A 23,415-nucleotide genomic window follows, 5' to 3' on the forward strand; every position below is an offset into this window, starting at 1 on the left:
ACAATAAATAACTAAATGGAGTCATAGCTTGAACCACAAGCTAATTTATTAATGTCATTTTTCCTTCCTTGTTCCTCGAAGCTGCATCCGGATTCTGAAGAATTGCTGTTGTTAATATTTTTAGGATAATTGCCCAAGCGGAGCTGTTTTTTCCTGTAGTTAATTCCATTTTTCCTTGGAAATGAAGTATTTGTGTGTGGAGGAGATCTTGTAGGAATGGAAAAGCTATTACTATTTAAAGCCGGAAATACTTAAAGAAATATGAGAAGGCATTGTCTTTAATTCCAAATGTTGCAATAAAGAACACTGTTAAGAGCTTATGCTCATATTCATTGCGTTCATCCTTCTCTTTCAGTGAAACGTTCAGTGTTGTCTCATTAGAACAGTTGCAGCACGATGAAGAAGGCAAACTTTGTGATTTGAAACCAGGGGTAACGTTAAGTGGCTGAGGAATTTGGATGTAGTTTTACTCTTTAAAGCAGGGTTGTGTGGTTTTGGTTGGGTTTTCTTTCTCCCTCCTGTAAGAATCAGTGGAAAAACACCCAGCTGCTCTCCACTTGGTGCTCAGCTCCAGCATCTGAAACCTTTTAGGGCAAAACCAGTCAAAGTTTCCAGCATATTGTAAACATTCCTTGAGCAGTGGTGACCATGCTGACATAACCCTCGCTCCAGGGGGCACGACGTAAAGCATGAACAGAGGACCGAAAAATGCGGTAGCTTTATTTAATAGTCTCACTTAAAAGAACAAATAAAGTGTTCTATTAACTATTTACAGCCTTTCATTTTCTTTCACCAGTTTCTCTGGAGACCTCCTGGCAATAATGAAATATGTATTCAAAGGAAAGCCCCAGCGGTACCAAGAAAAGTAACAGTTGATTTTTTAATCCATGTCTATGGGATCGTTAAGTCCCTCAAGATGGTTATAGAGATGTCATTTGACATCTTCTTAATGATAGCAAGTAGTAAAATGGTTCGATGGAATGTATAGCTGCATGAAATGAAAAGTACTGCCTTGTGAGATGAACAGCAGCAGTGTATCATGCTGTAAAACTTAGGTTAACTGCTGTAAATTTCTATCCTAATAATTAATGTAGTTAGGGGCTTCAGTTAATCGGAATTGTTCCCTCATTGCTCCAAAAGGCTTCCCTTTCACATTACAGTATCTTTTCGCTTCAGTGCAGTATATTTCAAGACCATGCCAGCCTCCTTGAAAGAGGTGGTAAGCTCAGTAGTTATGCATCATTCCTCAGCACTGAGTTACTATATTGTCCATTACAATTTAGATATTATTATTCTGAATCCTGAACTATAACAGTACAATTATTTTAGCCATAAAAATAGTTACCTTAAATAGATAGATTGACAGAATGAAGACTGTAGCCTTGTACCTCCTTAACAATCTTACTAGTCTTATTTCATCCTCTTTGATTTGCAGCTGCTGTTGGCTCTGTCAGTCATCTTGGGCTGGTTTTTGTTAGTGTGAAGTGATTCTTTTTGCCTGGCTCTCTTCTGCCTGGTGATATCTCCCATAGTTCATGCTTCGGATGGTTTATTTTAGTTGCCCTCCAGCTTTCTGTGCCAGGGCACTGCTCTCTGATCCCTGTCTTTTCTTTCTTTGCACATGAATCTACTCAGTAAATGTGCTGCTGACTTTCTGATCCACCTTTTAATTACCATCTTGCCGCCTTCTTTCTGAGCCATCGTCTCTCTCCCCCCATGTTCTCCTTGTTGTGATTTAGCTCTTCTCATCATGTGAAAGCCATGACTATTAATCTCTGTTCTAATCCTCCTCTCTTGATAACTGAGTCTCTGTGGCCTTTCATATATGTGGTATATCTAAATCTTGGAGACAGTTTCTGCAGCACTGAGCAAAATCATAACGTTTTCCTTTCCAGCCACATTTACATCACTCGCCCAGGCTTTTAACCCACATCTCATTCATCATTTTGCAGTTGCTGGTTTTATTCTGTTTGCATAGCACCTAGCACAGCAGTACCCTGTCATTATTATAATGAGAAATAGTTATAATAATTATTAGTGTGTTTAACCAATGTCTAGTTAATTTGCCAGCCATTAATTTTGAATGCAGTGCATTATTCTTCTTACTTCACAGAAGTGTGAAACTACACACGTGGAATATTATTTACTCTATATTCATTAACGGCTTTAGGTAGTGGTTTCATTAATGTTATCTCATGATTTATTTCAAACATAAGTATATAGTTTAATAATTGCATTGTAAATATCATTATACCTTACTGGAAAGAATGCAGACCAGCTTTTTGATGTCAAATTATGCAAACTGTAAACTGTGGATTTGTGTTTTTTCCCATAGAGACGAGCTCATCTTATACTTAAAATCAGGGTATGAAGGATAAAATTGTTCTCTACTTCATGTATTTGCCTTTATTTCTTTGAAATGATGAAACAAGTTAGAATGCTTTCTAACAACTTTGAAATATTAAAGGCCCAACCAGGATAGGGCTGATGTTTTGAAGGCAATAAATATTTCAGCTTCACATTTCAGTCTTTCTTCTTCGTTCCTTTGATCTGGCTTTGGTTTAGTTATCATTCCGCTTGAATGACTTCACACTGTCTTTCTTCCTCTCCACACCAAAAAGAAGCGTTGTGCACATATTCCATATGTTTGGGTGCTTGTGTTTTAGGAGAGCCCTCGTTGTTCCTCATTGCTTGCTGGCAATAACTGCTTCTGTAGTAAGATACTCTAACCACAGCTAAGATGGGTACGTTTAGGCACAATATGTAATTTACATGTGAAGCTGTTCCTTAACTGTCACCATTTTGCTTTTGCATCAGAAGAGTGTGTATGTTTGGATGAAGGTTGTGTTTTTAGCTACTCAAATTGCTGCATATGATGTTGTATATCAAGTTGTATTCTCCCTTGGGAACACATGCCTATATAGTTTTGTGTTCTTTTAAATCTAAGTGGACTACATTAATGGTGATAACTGATTTTGTTTCAACATAGATTAGTAAAAAAGCCAATTTTTCATTTCTTGTGTCAACAAATGAAGCAAGATTCTCCTTCAGCTGCCTCCCAGCAAGTGAATAGTTTGCAGTTTGGTGGGTAGTGAGCAATTTTCCCTCAGGAATATTAATATGTGGAAAGGAGAGGAGGGAATGGGCAAAGGCGTATGTTACTGCAGCAAATCTAAATGCATAGGATCACTGCATATACGTAATGCGGGATCATCAGGGTACTCTGCAGGGGAGCCTGGCCTTTCGAAGCAGATCACTGTTTGGAGATCTCCACTTCATCAGTGAGGCTGAAGGCTCAGCCATTTCTTTGCCTATAATTCAACCTTATAGAGCAAGATTAATTGTTATCTACAGGGATAAACCCAGAGTCATCCTAACCTGTGACGAATGAGAGCTGAATCCTCTTGCTCATGTAGTGTCCATCAGAACACAAGTTCCAGAAGCTTCTTCAGTGGCAAAATGTATCCTTACCTTAGAAATTATCCTTATCCTCACCAGAAAAGCTTTGCTTTTGTGCTGCAATACAAACAACAGTCTGCTTGGACATGAGTGGGCTTTCACTGCTGCCAGCAGCACTGGAAAACCTGGCAAAGAATTTACATATTCATGAGTTAAAGCCTGGTATGATTTGTACAAGGAAACCTCAGGAGTTTCACAATTAGTTGTTTTTAATATCAGTCAAAAGCTCTTTAAACTACACACAGGGAGCTGGAGTGTGCATTTGCTAATGGGATGTGGAACTCTGTCCACAGAAGTTGGCCACATGTAGCTCGCGGAGGTACACGTTTTATGCATGTGTGTGCTTCCGTGCAACCTAAAGTGTTTTAACTTGTTGAAAGAGACTGAGACCAAGGCAGGTGCATCCCCTGCTCTTGTGTTGGTGAACCCTTGCTTTCATAGTGGGAGCAGTGAGAACCCTGTGAGTAGCAATGCTGGTTCATACTACATTTGCTGCGACATCTTGAGTTTGTTTAACCTCTCCTGTAAATCACTGCGCTGCCCTGCATTTCATTAACTTGACTCGCAGTGCTGTAATGTCTTACTGTGTTTAGTTGTTATCTCTTGGAAGACATTTTATGAAGCAAGGAAAATATTTATGATTAAGCATGAAGAGGAAGTATGTAAGATGTTTATATTTTCCATTTATCAGTACACTTCAGAGTGGTGCTCTCTGAAATTGCAATTCTGGACTTCACAGCCAACTTCCACTGCAATGGTTTGTGCTGTGTAAGATTGCTCATTCTGTTGCCATATCCTTTATACACTGAAACAAAGGGAATTTGCTGCTTTTTAAATTGGGGCCAAAGAGTAAATTCACCCTATTTTTATATTCAAGCCGGCTCAGCTTGAGGGGATTTGAGTGATGTAATTGTATTGTATTCAGCCCCACAACTAGTCCAACTGAAAAAAAATAATCTTCAAAGTGAATATTTTAGTGCTTCATGCAAGGCACATTGCTGAGTGTCTTGGGGAAAAAAAGTAAAGCTTTTCTTACGTTTGTGAGCTGGGGTCCATTGTTGTACATGGTTTCTAAGCTTCTGTACAAATCTTGACTGCACAGAAAGTAGAGCTCCCACATCCTTAAAAAGTGAAGTTTTATTCCTGGTTATAATGAGATGTTGCATTTATTCATGGGATTAAGTCCTTAAAGGAAGGTGCATAAAACCAGATTCCTAAAGGTTTGCATCATAATATTTCCAAATAAAAATGTGTTCCTAAGGAAGAAGATGCATAAATTCGGAGGCTCCCTAACAGCATGAGGACTGACAGATTGTCCTTTTACATTTAGATTTGTTGCATTTCCATCTGACTCAACCAAACATGTTGTTCCAAGGTCTCTTGACACCAGCGTGGATATTCTTGAACAAGCTTCAGGTTTTAGGTTTTGTTTCCAGTGTGGAGTTGGAAGGATTAGCTGTAGTTTGTGGGGAGGGAGATTTGTTGCCTGTTGCCCATAACTGAATTAAGGATGTTGGAGAGGAGAGGCTGAAGTTTTCCCCTCTCTGTGTTCCCTCCAAGGTAACATGTGTGGACAGTGCTCCGCAGGTGAACCTGATCCCATCTTCTCTTTCAGGATGTTGAGCTGTACATAGGTCTTATAAGAAGCTGAACCAGTTTCTGTATTCTTTCCTGTGGTAGATTTTGTTGGAGATGGGAATGATGTGCTCGGTGTAATTCAGTATCAAACCTAAACATGTCTGTGTTCAGCAGCTCCCAGGTACATGGGTTTCAGGGAGATAATTGGGCCAGACACCTTTGCAGCTGGAGCTGCTGCATAACTAACTCACCAAATAGTTCATCTCATTTTTAGCTCTGGAGGCATTGTTGGTGTGCCCATGCTGAGAAATGTCTAAGGATTTTTATATGTGCAATTTTGATCTTTCAGGGACTTTATAGTAGAAATTTAAACCCTAAATGGTCTTTTATCCAGTTGAATTTAGATGGGGGGAAAAAAAATGTTGATTTTAGTGGTGTTGGATTTTTGCTGTGTAATTTTTACTGGCTCGTAAATGAGTGGGGAATATGGTAAATTAATGTACAGATATGCTTCCCCCTCAACGGAGTTTAGAAAATAGCATTGCTGAGGCAGTAGAAGTAAAGCATTTCTGTATAGGAGTGATGGATGCCACATTTGAAGAAAATTTGTTCATGGTGTTCTATGAATACAAACCCCAAACCCCGGAACAATTATCACCAAAAATGTGGTGCAGGATTTTGTTCTGTTTTGCCCCAGTTTCTGCTGAGTAAGAAAGGTATTTCCCTTTTTCTATAAGGAAAACAGCAGTCTGCTCCTATCTCGGTTATTCCGTCAGCTGTGAGTAAGGTACCAAAATCAAGTATTTTTTTCAAGTACACATGATGAAAAAGCTCTAAAACTAAACAGTAATATCCTTACTCAGGGCTTGTGGCATCTCTTTGATCTCTTTGCTAACAGAATTGCCCTGCTTTCCTACACTGCAAGCAGATGCCTTGTGAAGATGGAGGATTATGTTCTTTGTCCCATTGTCCAAGTCTAGTATGAAAACCACAGAAGAGGATGTGAATGCTGTAACTTTGGGCTTGGCAGCTTCCTGACCTTTATAAAAGGCTTGCTCGGTGCTGAAATAGCTAGTTCAGTGCTGGCAAGGTGACAGACTAGATGAATTAACAGGTCTTTTCCATCTCTTGTGTGTCAGATTCTTTGTTTTATATGGAAATAATTTCAGTCAAAATGGGAAATTCAGCATGAGGTACTTCCTCTGCCTGTAAAATGGAAATGTCAACCACAGGTCTGCTTGCGTGTGTCTTCTGTACCAAACCAGCATTGTCCATGGATACCACCATTGGGTTCCCCTGTGTTTTGACTCAGTCAGGCAACTTCACTGACCTACATAGAAACGTGTGATAGAAAGTTAATATTGCTGCCTGATTGTTTTCTATGTGAGGAATCACAATGGGATTCCTTAAGTATTTACAGGCTATCAGGATTTTTGTCTGTGATGTCCCGATGTGGTGATTGTGTCTGTATTTCAGATGTATGTATATATATGTCTCTATAGGTGTTGTAGATATCTATGTGCATGTACATAAAATGTTATACATGCATTACTATTGATAAACTGGATGTCTTAAGAAACCCAAACTGATGTCTCAAGTCTAATATGTCAGATAGTATAGGCTGTTAATATGAAATATCATTGCATAAAGATTTAACATCTGTCATTACTTTAAAGGCTGAATAGGCATTACAGCATTATGAGTTTCTAATAGATTAAGAAGGTACCATATGTCGCACGTTACCCTGCTTAGCATTTTGATATACGTCAAGCAGTGAATAATCCCCCATCTTGTCTGAGCAAAGATGGCACTGGGATAATTTTGTGCTTGTTTTTAATGGGAAATGATGATAATGCTAAAAGGAATTAATTTAAATGGGGGGGGGCAATGCACTTTTAAAGGTGAGCTTAAAAAAGGGGGTTATCCAGCGGGCACTGAACCATTCAAGTCAACGCAGGCTTTGAAGCTGGAGGTATTGTCGTAAGCCCCAAACGCGGTGTTTAGGTGTGCGAAATTCAATCAGAGAAAGCGAAAATAACTCCAGCCTTCTATTCCCTTCTTCAAAGTCTTGCAAAGGGAAGTTTGGCAGAAGCTGGGACAGGAAATTGAAATCTGAATACTATTTTAAACTGATCGGGTTAAAGGCCTCTCTTTTACACTCGCACACTTGTTCTTTTATTTGATACTTGAACTCTGAAAATTTTCTGTGACTTTCTAGGGAGAAGGAGGAGCAGCTGACTCGGGTGACAGAGGTACAGAGGCTGCAGGCCCAGCAGGCAGATGCTGCCCTGGAGGAGTTTAAGCGGCAGGTGGAGCTGAAGTCAGAAAAAGTCTATGCTGAAATGAAACAGCAGGTGAGGAGGTCACAATGCCAGCCTTTCTGAAACTCTGTCTCAGTAGGATAGCATATTCTGATCTTATAATGCCAGAAACATGCTTCACTTGAGAGTGCGACATCAAAATCTTTCACAATGTAGTGTCTTTGCTAGCAAGTCAGAAAGGGATGTTAGCGGATGTTTCATCTTTCTAACAAAGCCAGAATTGTCATTGTTATAAAGATAGCTGCGGTTATGATACTGATTAGGGATTTTTCAGGAGTGAGAGTATAAAGTGTTAGTTTATACACCCCTATGGAACAACCGTTGTAATTTTCCACTTAAATGCGTGTCTCTTCCTACTCTTTTTGGAAGGACTCTGTCTTCCGTTAATGAGCTCTTGTAATCAGTTTGAGCCTAAACAGGGGCAGAGCCATTGTGGCTGCTGGCAGTCCTGTGCACAGGGCAGAAAAATCCAATTTTCTGGTCCTGAGAATTAGTAGCAGGAATTTCTATATAAAGATTTTAGTGTTTTAAGTTACTGATGGAATAATAATTGTTAAACTGTTGTTCCTGGGATATTGCAAATGCAGCGCAATGAGTGAAATAAAGAAGAAGCCACAGGTGATCAAAAAGAAGGGAAAAGAAGGGAATATTCCCTGAGCTTACTCAGATGATCAAAATCTCAGTGCATAACTCAACCTTGTAACTCTTCCTGACCATGTACTCAGTTCTCCAATCTCACCTATAGCAACCAAACCTCACTGTTGACAGTAGGATGCTGGAGTCTGATGCTGTAATGGATTTCTAACGATGTTGGCTTATAATTTAACAATTCTCGTTCTCATGAAGTTTTTTCTTCCTGAAAATCTTCAACAGAAGTGAGACATTGAATGAGACATTGCTAATATTTTTAAGATCTGTGCAGACAGCAAGTAATAGCATTTGGAAATAAAAAACAAGCAAGAACAAATTTATAAACCCGAGGTTTGTTCTGCAGACTAGATCCATGGGCAACTCAACAAATCCTACAGTTCTCATCTGACATTTTCTGTGCTGAGACTCTCCTCCAAGTTCTTTACGATGACTTAAAATAATGTCTTTCTTCTGCTCCGAAAGAGATATAGTCTAATTTTAGAAAGACTAATAATAGTTTATTCACTTTAAAAAAGGGCCAGCCAATAAAACCAGTCCAAACCACAAAGATGTGCAAAAGAATTTGGAAAACTTGAAGTCAATTCTTATTTAAAAATGAGTGCAAATTTCTTTTAGAATATTGCTGTGTTCTGGGAAGTTTTGAAAGCAAATTTTCTTGTGCTACATGAATCAGCCAGGGCTTTATTCTCTCCCTGCTTGAATGCTAAAATCTAGAAGCAGTCAATGATGTTGTATGATTGAGCAGTTCTGTTCTACAGGAACTGAGGTTCAAGGAAGTACATCAAAGAAACACTGCTGAAGCTGTCTTCATAGCTTTGTCCTTTCTCATTCTTCTGCACACACATCCTGTTTAGATAAATCATCCATTAGACTGTAATGTAGTGGCAAATTCTGTTTTCTTTTTTTTGTTAGGTGCAATGTATTACTCATAATGCAGAAGCTGTGGTAGCTATAGCAACACTGCTTTTAACTACTCTAGAAATACTGGGCCTCTAAAACAATGTTTTGGCGTGTGGTAAAGTTAATAACGGAGATAAGAAGGATGGGGCCTGGCATTTTCAGTTCTCGTAATCGATATTTGATTCATTAGTTTAGCTCTGGTATTTTTTTTGCCATCTGCTTCCTATTTTGTCAAGCTGAAATTATTACGAGTCACTTGATGCCCATTGATAGGTGAGTGGTACATTATAAACTCCAAAATGTGCTTTTTTTTCTAGTAATAATTAGACAAAAGAAAGGCAATGACTGTGTCATGGGACTTTAGGTCTAGTATTTCCTGGATTTCTTTCTTTATTGATCTCAGTAAAATATGGCCATGGCCATGCAGTTTGAGTAAGTTTGGGTGCAGAAGAAATAAGTCATAAAATGTTCATTGAAGTCCCTTTTCTTATTAGTACATAGTAGCAGTGAGGTTCGGGAGCTACTGGAAGGATAACTTGTTCCTTTCTGTTCTATTTTTCAGCTTTCTATCTGGCCAACTATTCCTTGTCCTGTAGCTTTCTCTTGCTGCAGTGTTTTCCAATATAATGCTTTTCCTGTTCCAAGTACTGCCTTTTCTTCTCTTTCCCTGGCTTGGAAGTGATGTCCAGGCCGATTGGCAAACACATCTGTGGAAGACTGAGCACTCCCTTAGGCCAAACAGGCTTTTGGCTCATGGTTCAGGAATTTGGGCTTTTATTCTTTTGGTACAGCAGATGGACTTGTGGCTGCACTGGTCCTCCTGACAGCTACACCCCTTCGCTCCCATTTTTAGGGAGATGGGTTATTTGCTGCTTGCCTTAGGACCTTGATCTAAAAGTCATTGATGAGTATGCACGACAGCATAGTACCTTCTGTGTGCATATATATATTTATATATAGATATATGTATTTTCCTCTGGAACCATGCCTGATGTGCATCTATAGTTGTGCTTTTGATACAAAAGCCTTTGTTAATTGAGTTATGAAATTGCTTCCTTGATGCTGTGTGCTGGAATCGGTGGGACTCATTATTCACAGGCGATGACTATCTTCAGAGAACTTTATTTGCAGCCAAATAATTCTCTTTTAAGTTATTTTACTGATTTAATGTAAACTTACTTTAAATGTGGAGTTTGTTCACTGACTCACATATGATTTGCCTTGAATTTCCACAGGCAATGTATTTTTGAGTGAAATACATTTGAGTCTTAAATATGACTAGAAAAAACATTCACTTAATTTTGATGGGATGTTCCCCACTGTTGAGTGAAAAACAGAGCCAGTATTTTATAATCAGGGAGTGGCATTGTATAGGTGGTCACTGTGTCCCTAAATAACTAATAACCCTGTAGTAACTGAATATTCATTTCCACTACTCACAAATAGTGTCATTATCATTCTCAGCAAGTTATATACTGCTTTGATGGTCTGCGAACAACTGTAGAAACATCAAAACGTTTCAAGCTATGCCTTTTTAAAACAAAAAATTAAATATTCCCTTTCTTTTACCATGTAGATGGAAAAGGTTGAAGCAGATCTAAGCAGATCAAAATCGCTTCGGGAAAAGCAATCCAAAGAATTCTCCTGGCAATTGGAGGAGCTCAAGCAGAGATACGAGCAACAGGTCAGTCGGTTTCCTCCTTCAGGTGGAGGGGAGGAGGGGCACCTTCTCACACAGATGTAGGTTAGATCCTGTTCTTGCTGCGCATTGCTGTGCTTTGTATAAAGACACAATTTGTAGTGGGCACAGTTCATGTGATGGGGAATGGAAGGGGAGAAGTCTACATAGAAAATATTTTTGTTTCCCTGTTGTGATCCTGTGTACCTCTGCCTCTTTCAAATCGTTTCCCAGGCTTACAGGTGGCAACACCTATTTTCATAGTGACCAGACGAAATTATTTAATGCTTTATCTGTTTTACTTCTTGTCAAGAAACAGTGTTTTATTCTTTTTATCATCTTTTAACATGGGAAGTGTTCATACGAATGCTTGTTTTGGCCCACTGATAGTGAGTTTTCTTTATTATAACATAATTTCAGGGTTGGGAAATATTCAGGAAACATTTGGGTGGAGGCAAGACAGTTGAATTCAGTACTGTTGTGAAGTGGAAATGGAAAAACAGAAAGAGAAGTAGACAAATTATTGTGTGATACAGGCTTGGGTGCTATGCAGCTGGAACAGCCCATCAAACACTTGCATAAGGAGGGTACTTGATCATGGAACTGGCGTGACATCAGTTTGAGTAACGCCTGTTAAAGGATTGAATTTGTAATTTATAGCAGTGATATGTTCAGTCTTAAGCTTAAAGTTCTCTTATCAATGTTTTTGTGTGGACTTACATTTCCGCCAGGTTCTTTTTGTATTGTCATTTCTGCAGCACAAAGCTCCTTCAGCCCACCTACAAAGCGGTATGAGCTCAGTTCTTCCGCTCTTAATATTTCCTTTCAGTAGTTCCAACTTCTGTTTCTCTGTATCAGTCTCTATTTATGCTTCGGAACTTCTAAACCATTTTTAAAGCAAACTTTTCCTTGCCTTGTTTTACTGCATTTTTCTTTGGTTGTTTCTTGGGGAGGAGTAGGCTGATTTAAACTGTTTAAATAGAGCAGTAAGTTGGAACTGGTGGTACATTTCAGCAGGGCTCCAGCAGACATCCAGTTCTGCAATATACACCCAACCAAAACAAAGAATACTTTAGCTACCTGAGAAATGTAGTAATTGCTTTGAGATGTTCTGCTTCGAGTACCTGAATCTAATTATCAAATGGAATTGACACACAAAGGAAAGGAAAATTGACCTTCAGATATATTTTGTGTAGGTTGGTGTGGTGAGTGGCAGAAGTGGCACTCACAGCATACTGAACAATTCAGTTGCCTGTAAATTAAATCAAGTTGGTAATGAAGAACCAAATTAACTAATGTGTTACCAATCTGAGAAGCATCTTGAAAGTGTGGGAACTTGAGAGCTGCATCATATGAATGGTTGCCTCTGCTTCACAGGACTTTCCTTGAATGCTGATTTCAGAGATAATACCAGTGTGGACATTGACTGTTGGTTATGGGGCTGAAAGATTGCTCTGCCTGCAGATGAGGCATACTGATATATATCCATAATCACAGAATAGTTAGGGTTGGAAAGGACCTTAAGATCATCTAGTTCCAACCCCCCCCGCCGTTGATCTTCATCTGATATTTAGAACAATATATATTGATATATGTATGTTTTATCTATTTTCCTGGTAAAATAATTAGGAAAAAGGCCATACAAACCATGGCAGTCAATATTTTGTCAACATTTCAAACGCATCGGAATCTGTTCGTAAAGCGAAGCAGAGATTGAGGATCTCGCACTACTTGGTTTCAGCTGTCACGTTGTCACTCCTGGTTCCAGCTTCATCTGATTCAGTGCCACTTCCTTTTGAAGTATCCACTGAGAACACTCTTAGAGAGAGACCGGTGGCTTTTTTCTTCTTTAAATATCCTTTAGCTCAACTTTGTTCTTCTCGCAGCTGCTAGATTTGAAAGTATGTTTTGAAGGGAAAAAAAATAACTCCAGCAGCACCACAGTTCCTATCTGCTGGGAGCAGCTGCTCTCGGCACTTCAAAGCCAGTGGACACCACAGCGAAGGCCTCAGCCTTTCCTGCCTTTGAAATGGTTGCAGTAGCTGTAGTGGGGCTTTATGGCACCGTCAGCACAGGAAAAAACCCTGTTTGGTTTGTTGCACCCCCTCCCTTTTTTTTCTTTTTTCCTTTTTTTTTTTGCCTACTTTTTAATTGCATCCTCAGTTTGGCTCAAAATACCTGGGAAGTGTTTCTGCTGAAATCCTTTTCCACAAGCCCACATGTTTGCAAGAACACATGCCCAAACTTTAAAGTAATGGGTTTTAGACAAGCAAATTTGACTGAAAAGTGAATGAATTTGCTCAGTTTTCCCACATCCACATCAGTTGGGCACTTTTGAAAGCACATCTCTTATGGTACTGGTGGGAGCTCGTAGTGGAACAGGGCTTCGCTCGGGGACGTATCACAGTAGATTTATGGATGTCAGTGAGCTTTTGGAAATCTTGATGTTTAAATGGCATTAGGCTGCCTGTTTTTCAATAAAAAACTACAGTAATACACCACTATTGCACCCACTTTTTTGCTATGAATAGTTGCTGAAGAGCTATGACAGAGTGTGAAAAAATTGCGATACGAGATGAGCAAGAAAGACAAAGTCTATGAAAGTTCATTTTCCCAGCGGGTAAAATGCACTACAAAACACTTGATGACTTACTGTGATAGCAGGATGGTGTTACTTTGCTGAGGTATGGACATCATTCCCGAGATAGATGCCAAGCTGAATGTATAAATAAGCCTTTTGTTTTGGTTCATCTTTAACTGTTTATTCCATTTTAAAACAATAATTCTTCATGCTGCCATGGCAAAGTGGAAAGCTGATACGTGATAGACGGGGGAGATTCTTCAGCTATCTCAGGAAATCCTTTTGTGAGACATTTATTGTTGGGTTCCGACTTCTGTAAAACTTGTGAAGGAATAATTAGAGTTGTCTTGCCCTATTTTTATCAAGAAACGGGACACCTTCAGAAACATTTCACTGGGTATTTAACAAAATCACTTTGAAATCACGTTAAAGATGAGAAAATAGTCTACGCTTTTAAGTTGGGAGCAAGGCAGAGGTCTGGTTGAGCTTAAATATGCCTTTTGTATTAAAGAAGGAGAAGTAAAGAAGTGCAGAATCAGCTGGTTGAAAGAGAAGAAAGCATGTCTGTAATCTTACCTGCCGACAGCAAGGACAAGTGTCTGAGGTAGTGCTGGGAAATGTCGTACTTTAGCAGGGTGCTGGAGCAGAGGAAAATACTATTGAGAGGAGAGGAAGAATATTCTTTAGATCTTTCTATGTGTTTTATAACTTTTTAATGGGGTTAATTTAAAGAAAAGAGTGAAGTTCTCTCAAGTAAAATATGAAAAATATGAATGTTGTAATCACAACCATTGTTTTTATGCTGACTTATTATTTAAAACCAAACATCTCTCGCAGTGCTAGCGGCACCTTTTAATATTAAGGGTCCAAGCACAATCTCATGTGCTGAAGTGTTATTTAGATTAACATTTAATGGTTGGGCATCTCTCCTAACTTTTAGCTGTTTAGCTTCGTGCCAAGAGATGTCTCCCGTGTTTGGATGATCAAGTCTGTGATGATGTTTTGCTATTGGTTATGACTGAGGTGATGGTTCCATGAAATGCTGGAGGTGTTAACGGCATTTTTGACCCGGGTATTATTTGCCTTGAGGATTTACTCAAGGGTATTTAGGTAACAAATAGTGTTTAATTCAGATGTACAGGAGTTCAGCAGCTGAGTGTTCTGAAGAGCCTCACTGGGACCGGAACGGGAGCCACAGCAGTCAGTATATGTGCCCCCCCCCCCACGGGGGTGGTATTTACCCCCTCATCTGACGGCCGCCATTTTGTTGCCCCCTCAGGCGCCATTTCTGCGCCCCTCACGACAAGAGAGACATCGAGGTGCTGGAGTGGGGCCGGAGAAGGTAGTGGAGCTGGTGCCGGGCCTGGAGCACAGTGTGATGGGGAATGGCTGAAGGACCTAGGGGGCTCAGTCTGGAGAAGGGAAGGCTCAGGGGAGACCTTGTCGCTCCCTACAACTGCCTGACAGGAGGATGCAGTGAGGCGGGGTCAGTCTTGTCTCCTAGTGAACAAGTGATAGGACAATCGGAACCGGCCTCAAGCTGCACCAGGGCAGGTTTAGATGGAGCTGAGGAACAATTCCTTCCCCAAAGGGTGCTCAGGCATTGGAACAGGCTGCCCAGGGCAGGGCTGGAGTCATCGTCCCTGCAAGTGTTCACACACCTTGGAGACGGCCTCAGTGCCATGGGTCAGTGGTGGCCTCGGCAGTGCTGAAGAGCGGTTGGACTGGATGAGCTTGAAGGGTTTTTCCAACCTGGTTGATTCTGTGATTCTACGAGAGAGTGGTGAGCCTGTGACCTGGTGGGAAAACGGGGGAAATAACAACATATGTGGGGATTAAGTGTTAAAAACCAAGAAACTGCTGTGACTGGGGATGGGACCTGGAAAGGAAGCTCCTAAGGGAAAAATAAGTTCTGTTCATGTAAAGAATTTGAGAAGCTGTGAAAAGCCATTGCAGTGGAGCCTGGAGCTATTTAGGCTGGAAATATCATTTGGGCTCATGGATCAGGAGCACTGGAGAGGCAAGTCTTGCAGAAGGGATCAGTCAGAGGCTTGGTGTGGGCTGAAGGGTCCATTGAGCATGAGCTTGGCTTCTCGGGAGCCAGAGTTCCTCAGTACCTCCTGCTTTAACCAAGGCCACTCTGCCTTTCTAAGGAAGGATGAAATGATACTTCTACACTGGACATGGTGAGTTTATAGTCCTGTTGTTATTTGGTATATTACCTTATATATTATCCATTTTTAATACGCTAGTTTGGTTCTAAGGAGAGTCTTTGTCGAAAGCATTGTTCCTCTCCTCTTTGCCTATAGTCTAATTGAAATCCAGCCTGCTCTTGCATGGAGGCCAAATGAGCACGTTAGCAGAGGCTCTAAATTTTTCATGTCATCAGCAACAAGCTGCATAAATTTCACTTAATAAATTAATCTAGGGTGCATAAATGTTTCCTTTGAACCATCCTAGCATGCAGATGAATGCCATTCGTGCTGAATATCTGAGGAATAGTTTCTCCAGTCACCAATATCAACTTTTCCCTTGATGATAGAGGTAAAACTCACAAATGGGAAAAGGATATGAATTTAACCTGCAAGTAAAGAGTGGGTGCAAATCGCTCTGTACCATTGCTGTTTACAGAATCGTTAACGAGACAGACGGGTATTTACACTGTCTCCTGCAGGCATCTAACATGTGTGTGATTCAGAGTTAAAAGCCTGAGCTCCCTGTATAGTCAACAGAATCAACTTTGGGGGGGAGGAGAGAGAGGAGAAGATGATTCCAGGAACATAAATTGGTGCCTGCAGTAAATGGCAAGTCAGGCTGCTAGCACCTCTGAAGTCGGTTCTCAGTGTTTGAAGGAGGTCCTTGGATAAACTCTGAATCCCTAAACAAAGACTGTGTACAGTAAATTGTGTACCCGAGCCTGCTACAAACAGGGATTTGCAGTGACTCAAAATATATTAGTTTGAAAGAAATATTTCTGTTTGCAGGGCACATTGGGTTTACTGGAGCATGGCTGGGGAGGGAGGGGAGTGGGACCTGCTGATGGTGATCATGGTGCTAAGCATGATTTAATCACCCAGATGCAGCTTCATTTCCAATACACTGTTGATTTAAACACGAATTTACTCCTGGCAGGAAGATAGGAGGACTGAGGTGAGGTTTGTGCTGCCCATGCTTTAAAAACATTACAGTTCTGAAATGCTTTTCTAAGTAAAAATGTACAGCTCAGGTATATCATTTTATATGTGCAAGGAGACCATGCAGGTATGTTGTAGTAGAAGGGAGAATAAATCAGGCTGCGGTTTGGTTAAAGACCAGCTCATCTCTTTTGGAGAATTTCTTGCAGTTCTTACTTTGCAGTTGAAATAGAGTTATTAGTGGTTGATTATAAGGTGAAGTATAACAGGAAACACAGTCATGCCCGTTAAATTATTGCAGCCTGCAATGAGGTAGAAAGTAAAATGCATTTGCTATGCATGTACATTACCCTAGATGTATTTGCTACTTCAGTTGTAATATGTGGTTCTGCATTGATATATTTTCCACTGTCCCATTTGCCCTCAGCTTATTACAACCCTTGTATCTTGGGAGTACTTTGAGTTCCAAATTATAGCAAAATCTCAAAAGAAGTGTACTTTTAAAATCCATTTAATTTTTCTGCTGCAAAATAGTTCTGGTACACTCCCTGCTTGCAGTGAAGATTCCTCTTTTCTGCCCAAAGTTATGCTAAGCCAGAGCCCAGCATGATTAATACTCGATCCTCCAGCCTGTTATATCAGATTACTTCTAGAAGCAGTGTATTTGTGGAGATGGGTAATCCCCATATCCTCATGAAACATGCACATTTATTTATAGGCTTAGGAGACAGAAAATGCTAGATTTTACCAGAGTTGTTGTGTGGGGATAGCTCATGTGTTGTGTGCTGTGCTGGGCAGAGGTTAGGGCTGGTTTTGAACAGAGTAATGATAATGAAGACACCTGATTTACGCTCTTAAATGCTTGTAAAGTAGAATCACTGAAAAATAGATGTGCTGTACTGAGTGTGTTCAGTTAAAGAACTGACATGTATAACTTTCTGGTGGCTTCTCCTGCCCTCAGAAGTTCACTCATGCCAAAATAGCGCGCATAAAATCATCCTGCCATGCAAACCCATATTTTATATAGGTGTTACTTACAATATTTCTGGAATTGGGGACATAAATTTACATGAATTTTCATACTTTGGTGTCAAATATTTTTTGTAGCAGTTACATTTTTCAAAGAGGCAGTGAGCTGACTAATTTCCTTTCCCTCCTTTGGGGACTATAAAAGGAATTTCAAAGGCATGCTTATTCTTAAGAACAAGTCAAAATTGTTCTAAAATTGAAAAGCCTAAAATTAATGTGTGATGTAAAAGCGCAAACTGGGTAGTAGAAGGTCTTGTCTGTATGAGGGACTTTAAAAAGGCTTTTGCTGATGTTGATTATATTACAAGTATTTGGCTTCTGAAAATATCTTCTGCAACCAGCAGGCTATTTACTGTAGAGCTTTGCTCTTCTGATGTACAAAGTGAACAAGCACTAACAGCAGCTTGATTTTGCTTTAGTTCTTTATTAGGTTGTCCCTTGTGTTAACAAGTTGTGCTAAAGCATCTCCACATTTGGGTGCCATTAGGTCTGCCAGCATTAGAAGCCCATCATTCATCAACAGCTGTGGATGTTGGTGTCCTGTGTAAGATGGGCATGAACCACACTGCCAGATCTTTTTGGCAGTTTGTGCGTATTTATGTGAGTGAATAGCAGAAGACTGTCATGAATTAATATTTTTTGGCCTTTTTTGTGACAAATTTTGTAATCTTTTAAAGTTCTGGGGTTTTTTTCCTCTGCAAGAGTAAGGAAATATTGCTACATTTCAGTCAAAAGCAGAAATGTAAAACTAAATGGTGTAGTTCTGGTGGTGGCTTAGTAAATGGGCTGTTGACTGTTGCCTTGAATAAGGTTTTATCATGCTGGTGCAGAAAGAATTAAAAAATGAAGAATTCATGTAAGAGGTGATCATATTTTTAAAATATCGTGTTACTTGGTAATAAGTGTTCCAGGGTAAGAACAGATATGTCAGCTCAGTCCTGCTTGTTTTAGCGCCCAGGCCATGACAGGAGATAGGAACAGATGCACAGAGAAGAGAATAAGAGATTTTCATCTTTGGGAGGGCAAAACGAGGGAACATCTAAGCCACAAGGAAGATGATCTGATTGTGGTAATGGGGCACACACTATTATTTAATGAATGTTTCTTTTCAGCATCACCTCTAATTCCCATTGTGAATATTGTGTTGCTTGCATGGCTGCAATGTATAGCACCTAAAACTGTCTGCCTTCTAGATGCTTATATGCTGGAGTTGAGCAGACATTTTAATGTCACTTGATGAAGTGTTAAGTGCCTAAGGGTAGATGCAGAAAGATCTCAACCCGAAGGACATGGTTTTGTTATCTCATTCATAAAGACACTATCTATCCCAAATTGGAGACAGAACCCATAATGATTTATGAAGAATTAGTATAATTTCCATGCAGCTTCCTGTTGCTGAAAACCATCATGGGTTTATTATTTCCTTTTGTTAGTATACATTAATTTTTTCCTTTAAAAAATACACCACCAACAATACAAGAATGAGAGAGGGAGTGGAAGAGAAACCATAGAGCTTGGCAGCAGTTCTGTGGAGAACAGGAGGTTCAGTGGGTGCTCACCAGTGCAGTCCAACAGCTACTCAGTCACTTCAAGTTATTTTTACAGGAAAGGATGTTTTGTTGGTTGCAAATGTGGAGTACTTGTTAATACTCATTAGCAAAGATGGGTTTTCTAGTCTTTGAGGGAAGAAAATGCTGTGGTCTCCATCCTTCTCTCCATCTCTATTCCCTGTCTGTAACATCTAAAACCAACATGGGGAGTACTTTGCATCAAGTGATAAGGGGTTTTATCCTTCAACTGATTTTCCTGTTATAAAACGCCCTTCACACCACCATCCTTTCTCTTCCCATGGGGCAGACTGGGAGACACGCTGCCTGCATGCAGAAGGACCAGTCCCTTTTAGCTCTTTCCACCTCTTAACTTCAGAAATGTTGTCTCTATAATATAAATACTGTGAAGAGTTTATCAAAAAAACCTGTAACCTCTTTGGTTGGGTAAACTGATGGTAGTTGCGTCCAGTGCAACTGGTTGAAGAGTAAGTTCTCTCCCTTCCTCCGTTTGGGCATGTGTTCCCTGCCTGCTGCTGTTTCTTGTCTTCAGTTTAAAAAGTGGAAACCTCAAAAACTGGAGTTCCCACAACAAAGTGTCTTACCCCAGACCTTATAGGGCACAACCAGCTGAAAATACAGTAATTAAGTAAGCTTTGAACAGAAAGACCTCCCTTCTTGTTGAATCTTCTTTAACGAGGTCTGATTTATGAAAAAACACTAGACATTTTGTCGCGGAATGGACTCAGTTGGAGATCAATGTGATCAGACAAAGCCATTTATTATAGAAAACTAACTCTTTATATACTATTTCTTAAAGTTGTTTGCACTAACTTGGCCCATTATGATTGGATACGTATCTTTGAGGCCCTTAACAACTAACATATAATTGGTTAAGCACAGGTGTGAGAACCTGACCTTCAAAGTTTTCCAACAGTCCTCAATTTAGCAACTCAGTAAATTCCAGCTCCTTCTTATCTTGCTGGGATTCTCACTTCCAGTGCCTCGCTCCCATCCTCCTTTACCTTTTGTTGTTCCTTGGTTCTTGTTGAACTCCACTTGCTGATCTGGGTACATGGCCGTTCTTTGCCAGAAAGTCATCCACAACATTTTTTCCTGTAACTCAGGCAAAGCCTATACAATTATTTTAGGGGTAAGAAGCCTTTCATTTAGGCGCACTAAGGACACTGCTGGCATCTGAAAAGAAACCAGTTTTGTATTGGTTTGTACACCAACTTTGGGCAAAACCTTTGACATAAAGAACTTCTTGTAAGGATTCCAGGCCCAGCATAGATAATGTGTGCCTCCTGGGGGGCTGACGCCTTTGGGGACTTCAGACATCTGTTGATGAGCTCTTTAGTAATATTAAATAATGTAGATACGTTAAACCGTAGAATATTACATCTGTTCTACTCGCTCCGTCCTTGGAAGATGCTCCCAGCCACAGCATGGGTGATATATTTTACTTTTAAACCCTGAATATGCTCATCTGTAGTTTGAGAAAATGCATTTATCTTTTTTTTGTTTCATTTGGCTTTCAGGTTTAAGGTTTGAAACCACACAAACAGCTAATATTATCCCAGAATTGAATGCTACAGCTTTAAGATAAGGTGCCGGGGCGCTCTCGGCGCGCACACAGCCGCCTCCTCCCATTCCCTTTTTTTTTTTTCTCATGCTGAAAGTACCCCACCATATTCATGATAACAGCGTTTATTTTTTTTTATACTTCCCCCCCTTTCTGAAATCCACCAAAACTGAAGAAAAATCCAAGTGACTGTTCTTAGCAGCTGTGTGGCCCGGAGTTCAGTGGGGAAGCGGCTTCCTGCCGTCCCTATTCATCACCTGCTTCAAAGGCAGCCTGGCTGCTCCAGTGTGCAGGCCAGGTAGGGTGCCATTGTGCGCAGGCGGGGAGGATTAGTATCAAAGCTGCGGCAACCAGGCCCTTGGTCTCGGGCTGCCATTCAGTCTAGCGGGGAGAGGCTAAGACTGGCCAAGGTCACAGCATCCAGTGTGGTGCGGACTGGGAAAGGATCCTGAGAATAGAGGGACTTCTTATGAAATCATGGCGCAAGCTTGCGGCACAGCAGGTGCCCTTCTGGAACACATACATCTGTTTATGTTGGGATAGCGTAGCTGACAACGGGATAATAGAGCTTTGTTTTTTATAATTTTCCCCTTCTTTATTATTTATTTATTTTAAAGAACTACAACTCTATATACGACAGCGTTGAGTATTGACGGGAAGAGCGCTGGCTTTGGAAATCATAAAGAAATCTTTAAAAGGTTTAATTGCTGGGGTGGGGGGTTGTGTGTGTATACTTAAGCGAAGGGGAGAGCAGGCTGCCTATTAACCATTTAGGACCCTCAGCTCTGCTGATGAGCAGCAGGATCCGGGGGGACTGTGCACAGAAAGCGACAATGCCATTTTTTTTTTCCCCCCCTATCTTTTCTCTTTTTGTCCGCTCCGACATTTGTACTAACACATTGGTTAAAGGATGCGCTGGATTTGCTCGGTTGTCTCCATTGTTGGGATTGTCTGGAGGAATCCTGTCACGCTAGCGGTGGCTTTTTAAAAGGTGAGGTAATAGTGACGTAAAAATAAAATTGCCAACTTGATGAAATTAAGGGGGAAATTAAGCTGTAGACGAGTTGTCATGACGACAAGGATGTTCTATTGATGAACTGTACTCCTCACTGTCCAATCAGATAGTGGAGCTGAAGCTGGAGCATGAACAGGAGAAGACGCACCTATTCCAGCAGCACAACGCAGAGAAGGACTGCCTGGTCCGAGACCACGAACGGGAAATCGAGAAACTGGAGAAGCAGCTTCGCGCTGCCATGGCAGAGCACGAGAGTAAAACTCAAGAATGCAGGAAGCGAGACGGGCAGGTAATGATCAATAATGCTTGAAAGGCGGCCGCTTATTAGGAAATGCTGATAATTAGTGGTTCCCGTTGGCAGCATTGTTGGTGCTGCACCCTGGGTGAGCATTTGCGAAACTGGCACATAGATGTGGTTTAGTTTTTTTCTTTTTCCTTCTTTTTTTTTTTTTTCCGCTTTCCCCCCTCCTTTCCCACTGCTGAATAGGGGCTTTAACTGCAAAAACCACAGGTAGCCAGATTAAAAATCCCATGGTGCGCTATAACTCGGCCTATTTATAATCTTGTCTCATTTTCTTTCATGATGGATTTGTTTAAGAAAAAAAGGTATCTGTTCTTCTCCCCCCCCAGCCCTCACACTCACCCCCTCCTTTTCTCCTTCGTGGACAAATCCATGTGAATTATATCTGCTTCATTCGGATGCTTTTTTTTTGTTTTGATATCTCTGCAGGTAACTCACAAATGCCTTTATTTCATTTTGTTCATGTCCTTTTGTTTCAGTTTGGTATTCTAGATTTGCATTGTGTGTTTGGCTCCGTGTGTCGGGTGTTTGATAAGATGATGTGGCTTTGGGCTTGCTCACCATCACGTTTATTTTCCTACACACACACGCACCCCTCCCATCCTCCATCTCTGGTCACTGTTGGAAGCCATTTGGCAGAATAACCCCCAGCTGGGGTAGCATTTGACTCTTCAAACTTCTGGATGAAATGCACACTGTCAGCATGGAAAATGATCTTTATGAGTTTTCAGTTCAAAACCCATCTGATAGCATTTTTTTCAACGTATTTTGTGAAGACGGCATGGTGTATTTTCCTGAGTCTATATAAAAAAGGCCTGCAATGGCAATGTTTAAAAAAAATGGAGGTGATTTTGTAGTTGAAAGAGTATTCAGAAAATAATCTTTACTAATCAGCATTAGAATTACTTATCATGCACGGATTATTTTATCCCAAAACTGGACATTTTGGGAAGGCGTCTTTAACGATGTATGTTTTCCGCGCACCACCGCCTTCCCTATGAGATATATGACTCTGACATTGAGGCGTTTTCACTTTGCTTTCCTGTAGACTAGCGGGCTGTGTCTTTCACTGGCAACTTTAATGTAGCTTAATGAAATTGAATATTAACTTTAATTTTTTCTTTTACCTTTGGATAACTCAGACTATCGAAGTGTGGCTTAAGTAAGTCTATTGGAAAACAAATGGCTGGTTGGGGGAGGATGAGGGATACATTGCAGAGCGGGGACTTATTTCTCCGTTTCCACCATTATGGTTTTCCAAGGAAAATGAGAGATACTTCTGTGAGAATGCTTTCGAAGAAGATATTCAGGTGGCTTCTGAAAAAGTGAACCTTGCCCTTTATTCTCCACTTTATTGTAAGAGTGAACAAAGACTGAAATTGATAAAGGGTTTTATCTTGCATTTTCTGCTTTGGCCCATAGATAGATGCATCTTAACTATAGAGCTCTTTGAGAGTGCCTTGTCAAAGTTGTATCATCCTCTCGCCCACATTCCTGATGTTGTGTTTGCATGGCACTCAAGTTAAAAAAAACCCTGGTTTAAAATGATACAGAATTATTCTGTCTACACGCCAGCATTCTGCATATTGCTCTGCATAACACTGAATACAAAGGTAAAGAGACTATCTTAAGCAAA

The 23,415-nt window shown here is 40.4% G+C and overlaps 1 protein-coding gene across 1 annotated transcript in view; it reads left to right on the forward strand.

Annotated features, from left to right (window-relative positions):
* Nucleotides 1-23,415, forward strand: part of CEP112 (centrosomal protein 112) — a gene marked incomplete at its 3' end in the record, with an annotated part of 157,642 nt that overhangs the window by 51,203 nt on the left and 83,024 nt on the right. The window contains exons 18-20 of the mRNA XM_080629631.1: nt 7,256-7,391; nt 10,486-10,593; nt 21,585-21,767. Of these exons, the coding sequence (XP_080485757.1) occupies nt 7,256-7,391; nt 10,486-10,593; nt 21,585-21,767 (427 nt within the window). The remainder of the gene's footprint in view (nt 1-7,255; nt 7,392-10,485; nt 10,594-21,584; nt 21,768-23,415) is intronic.

Source organism: Psittacula echo (genome assembly GCF_963264785.1).
Source record: "Psittacula echo genome assembly, chromosome: 14".
Classification (NCBI taxonomy): domain Eukaryota; kingdom Metazoa; phylum Chordata; class Aves; order Psittaciformes; family Psittacidae; genus Psittacula; species Psittacula echo.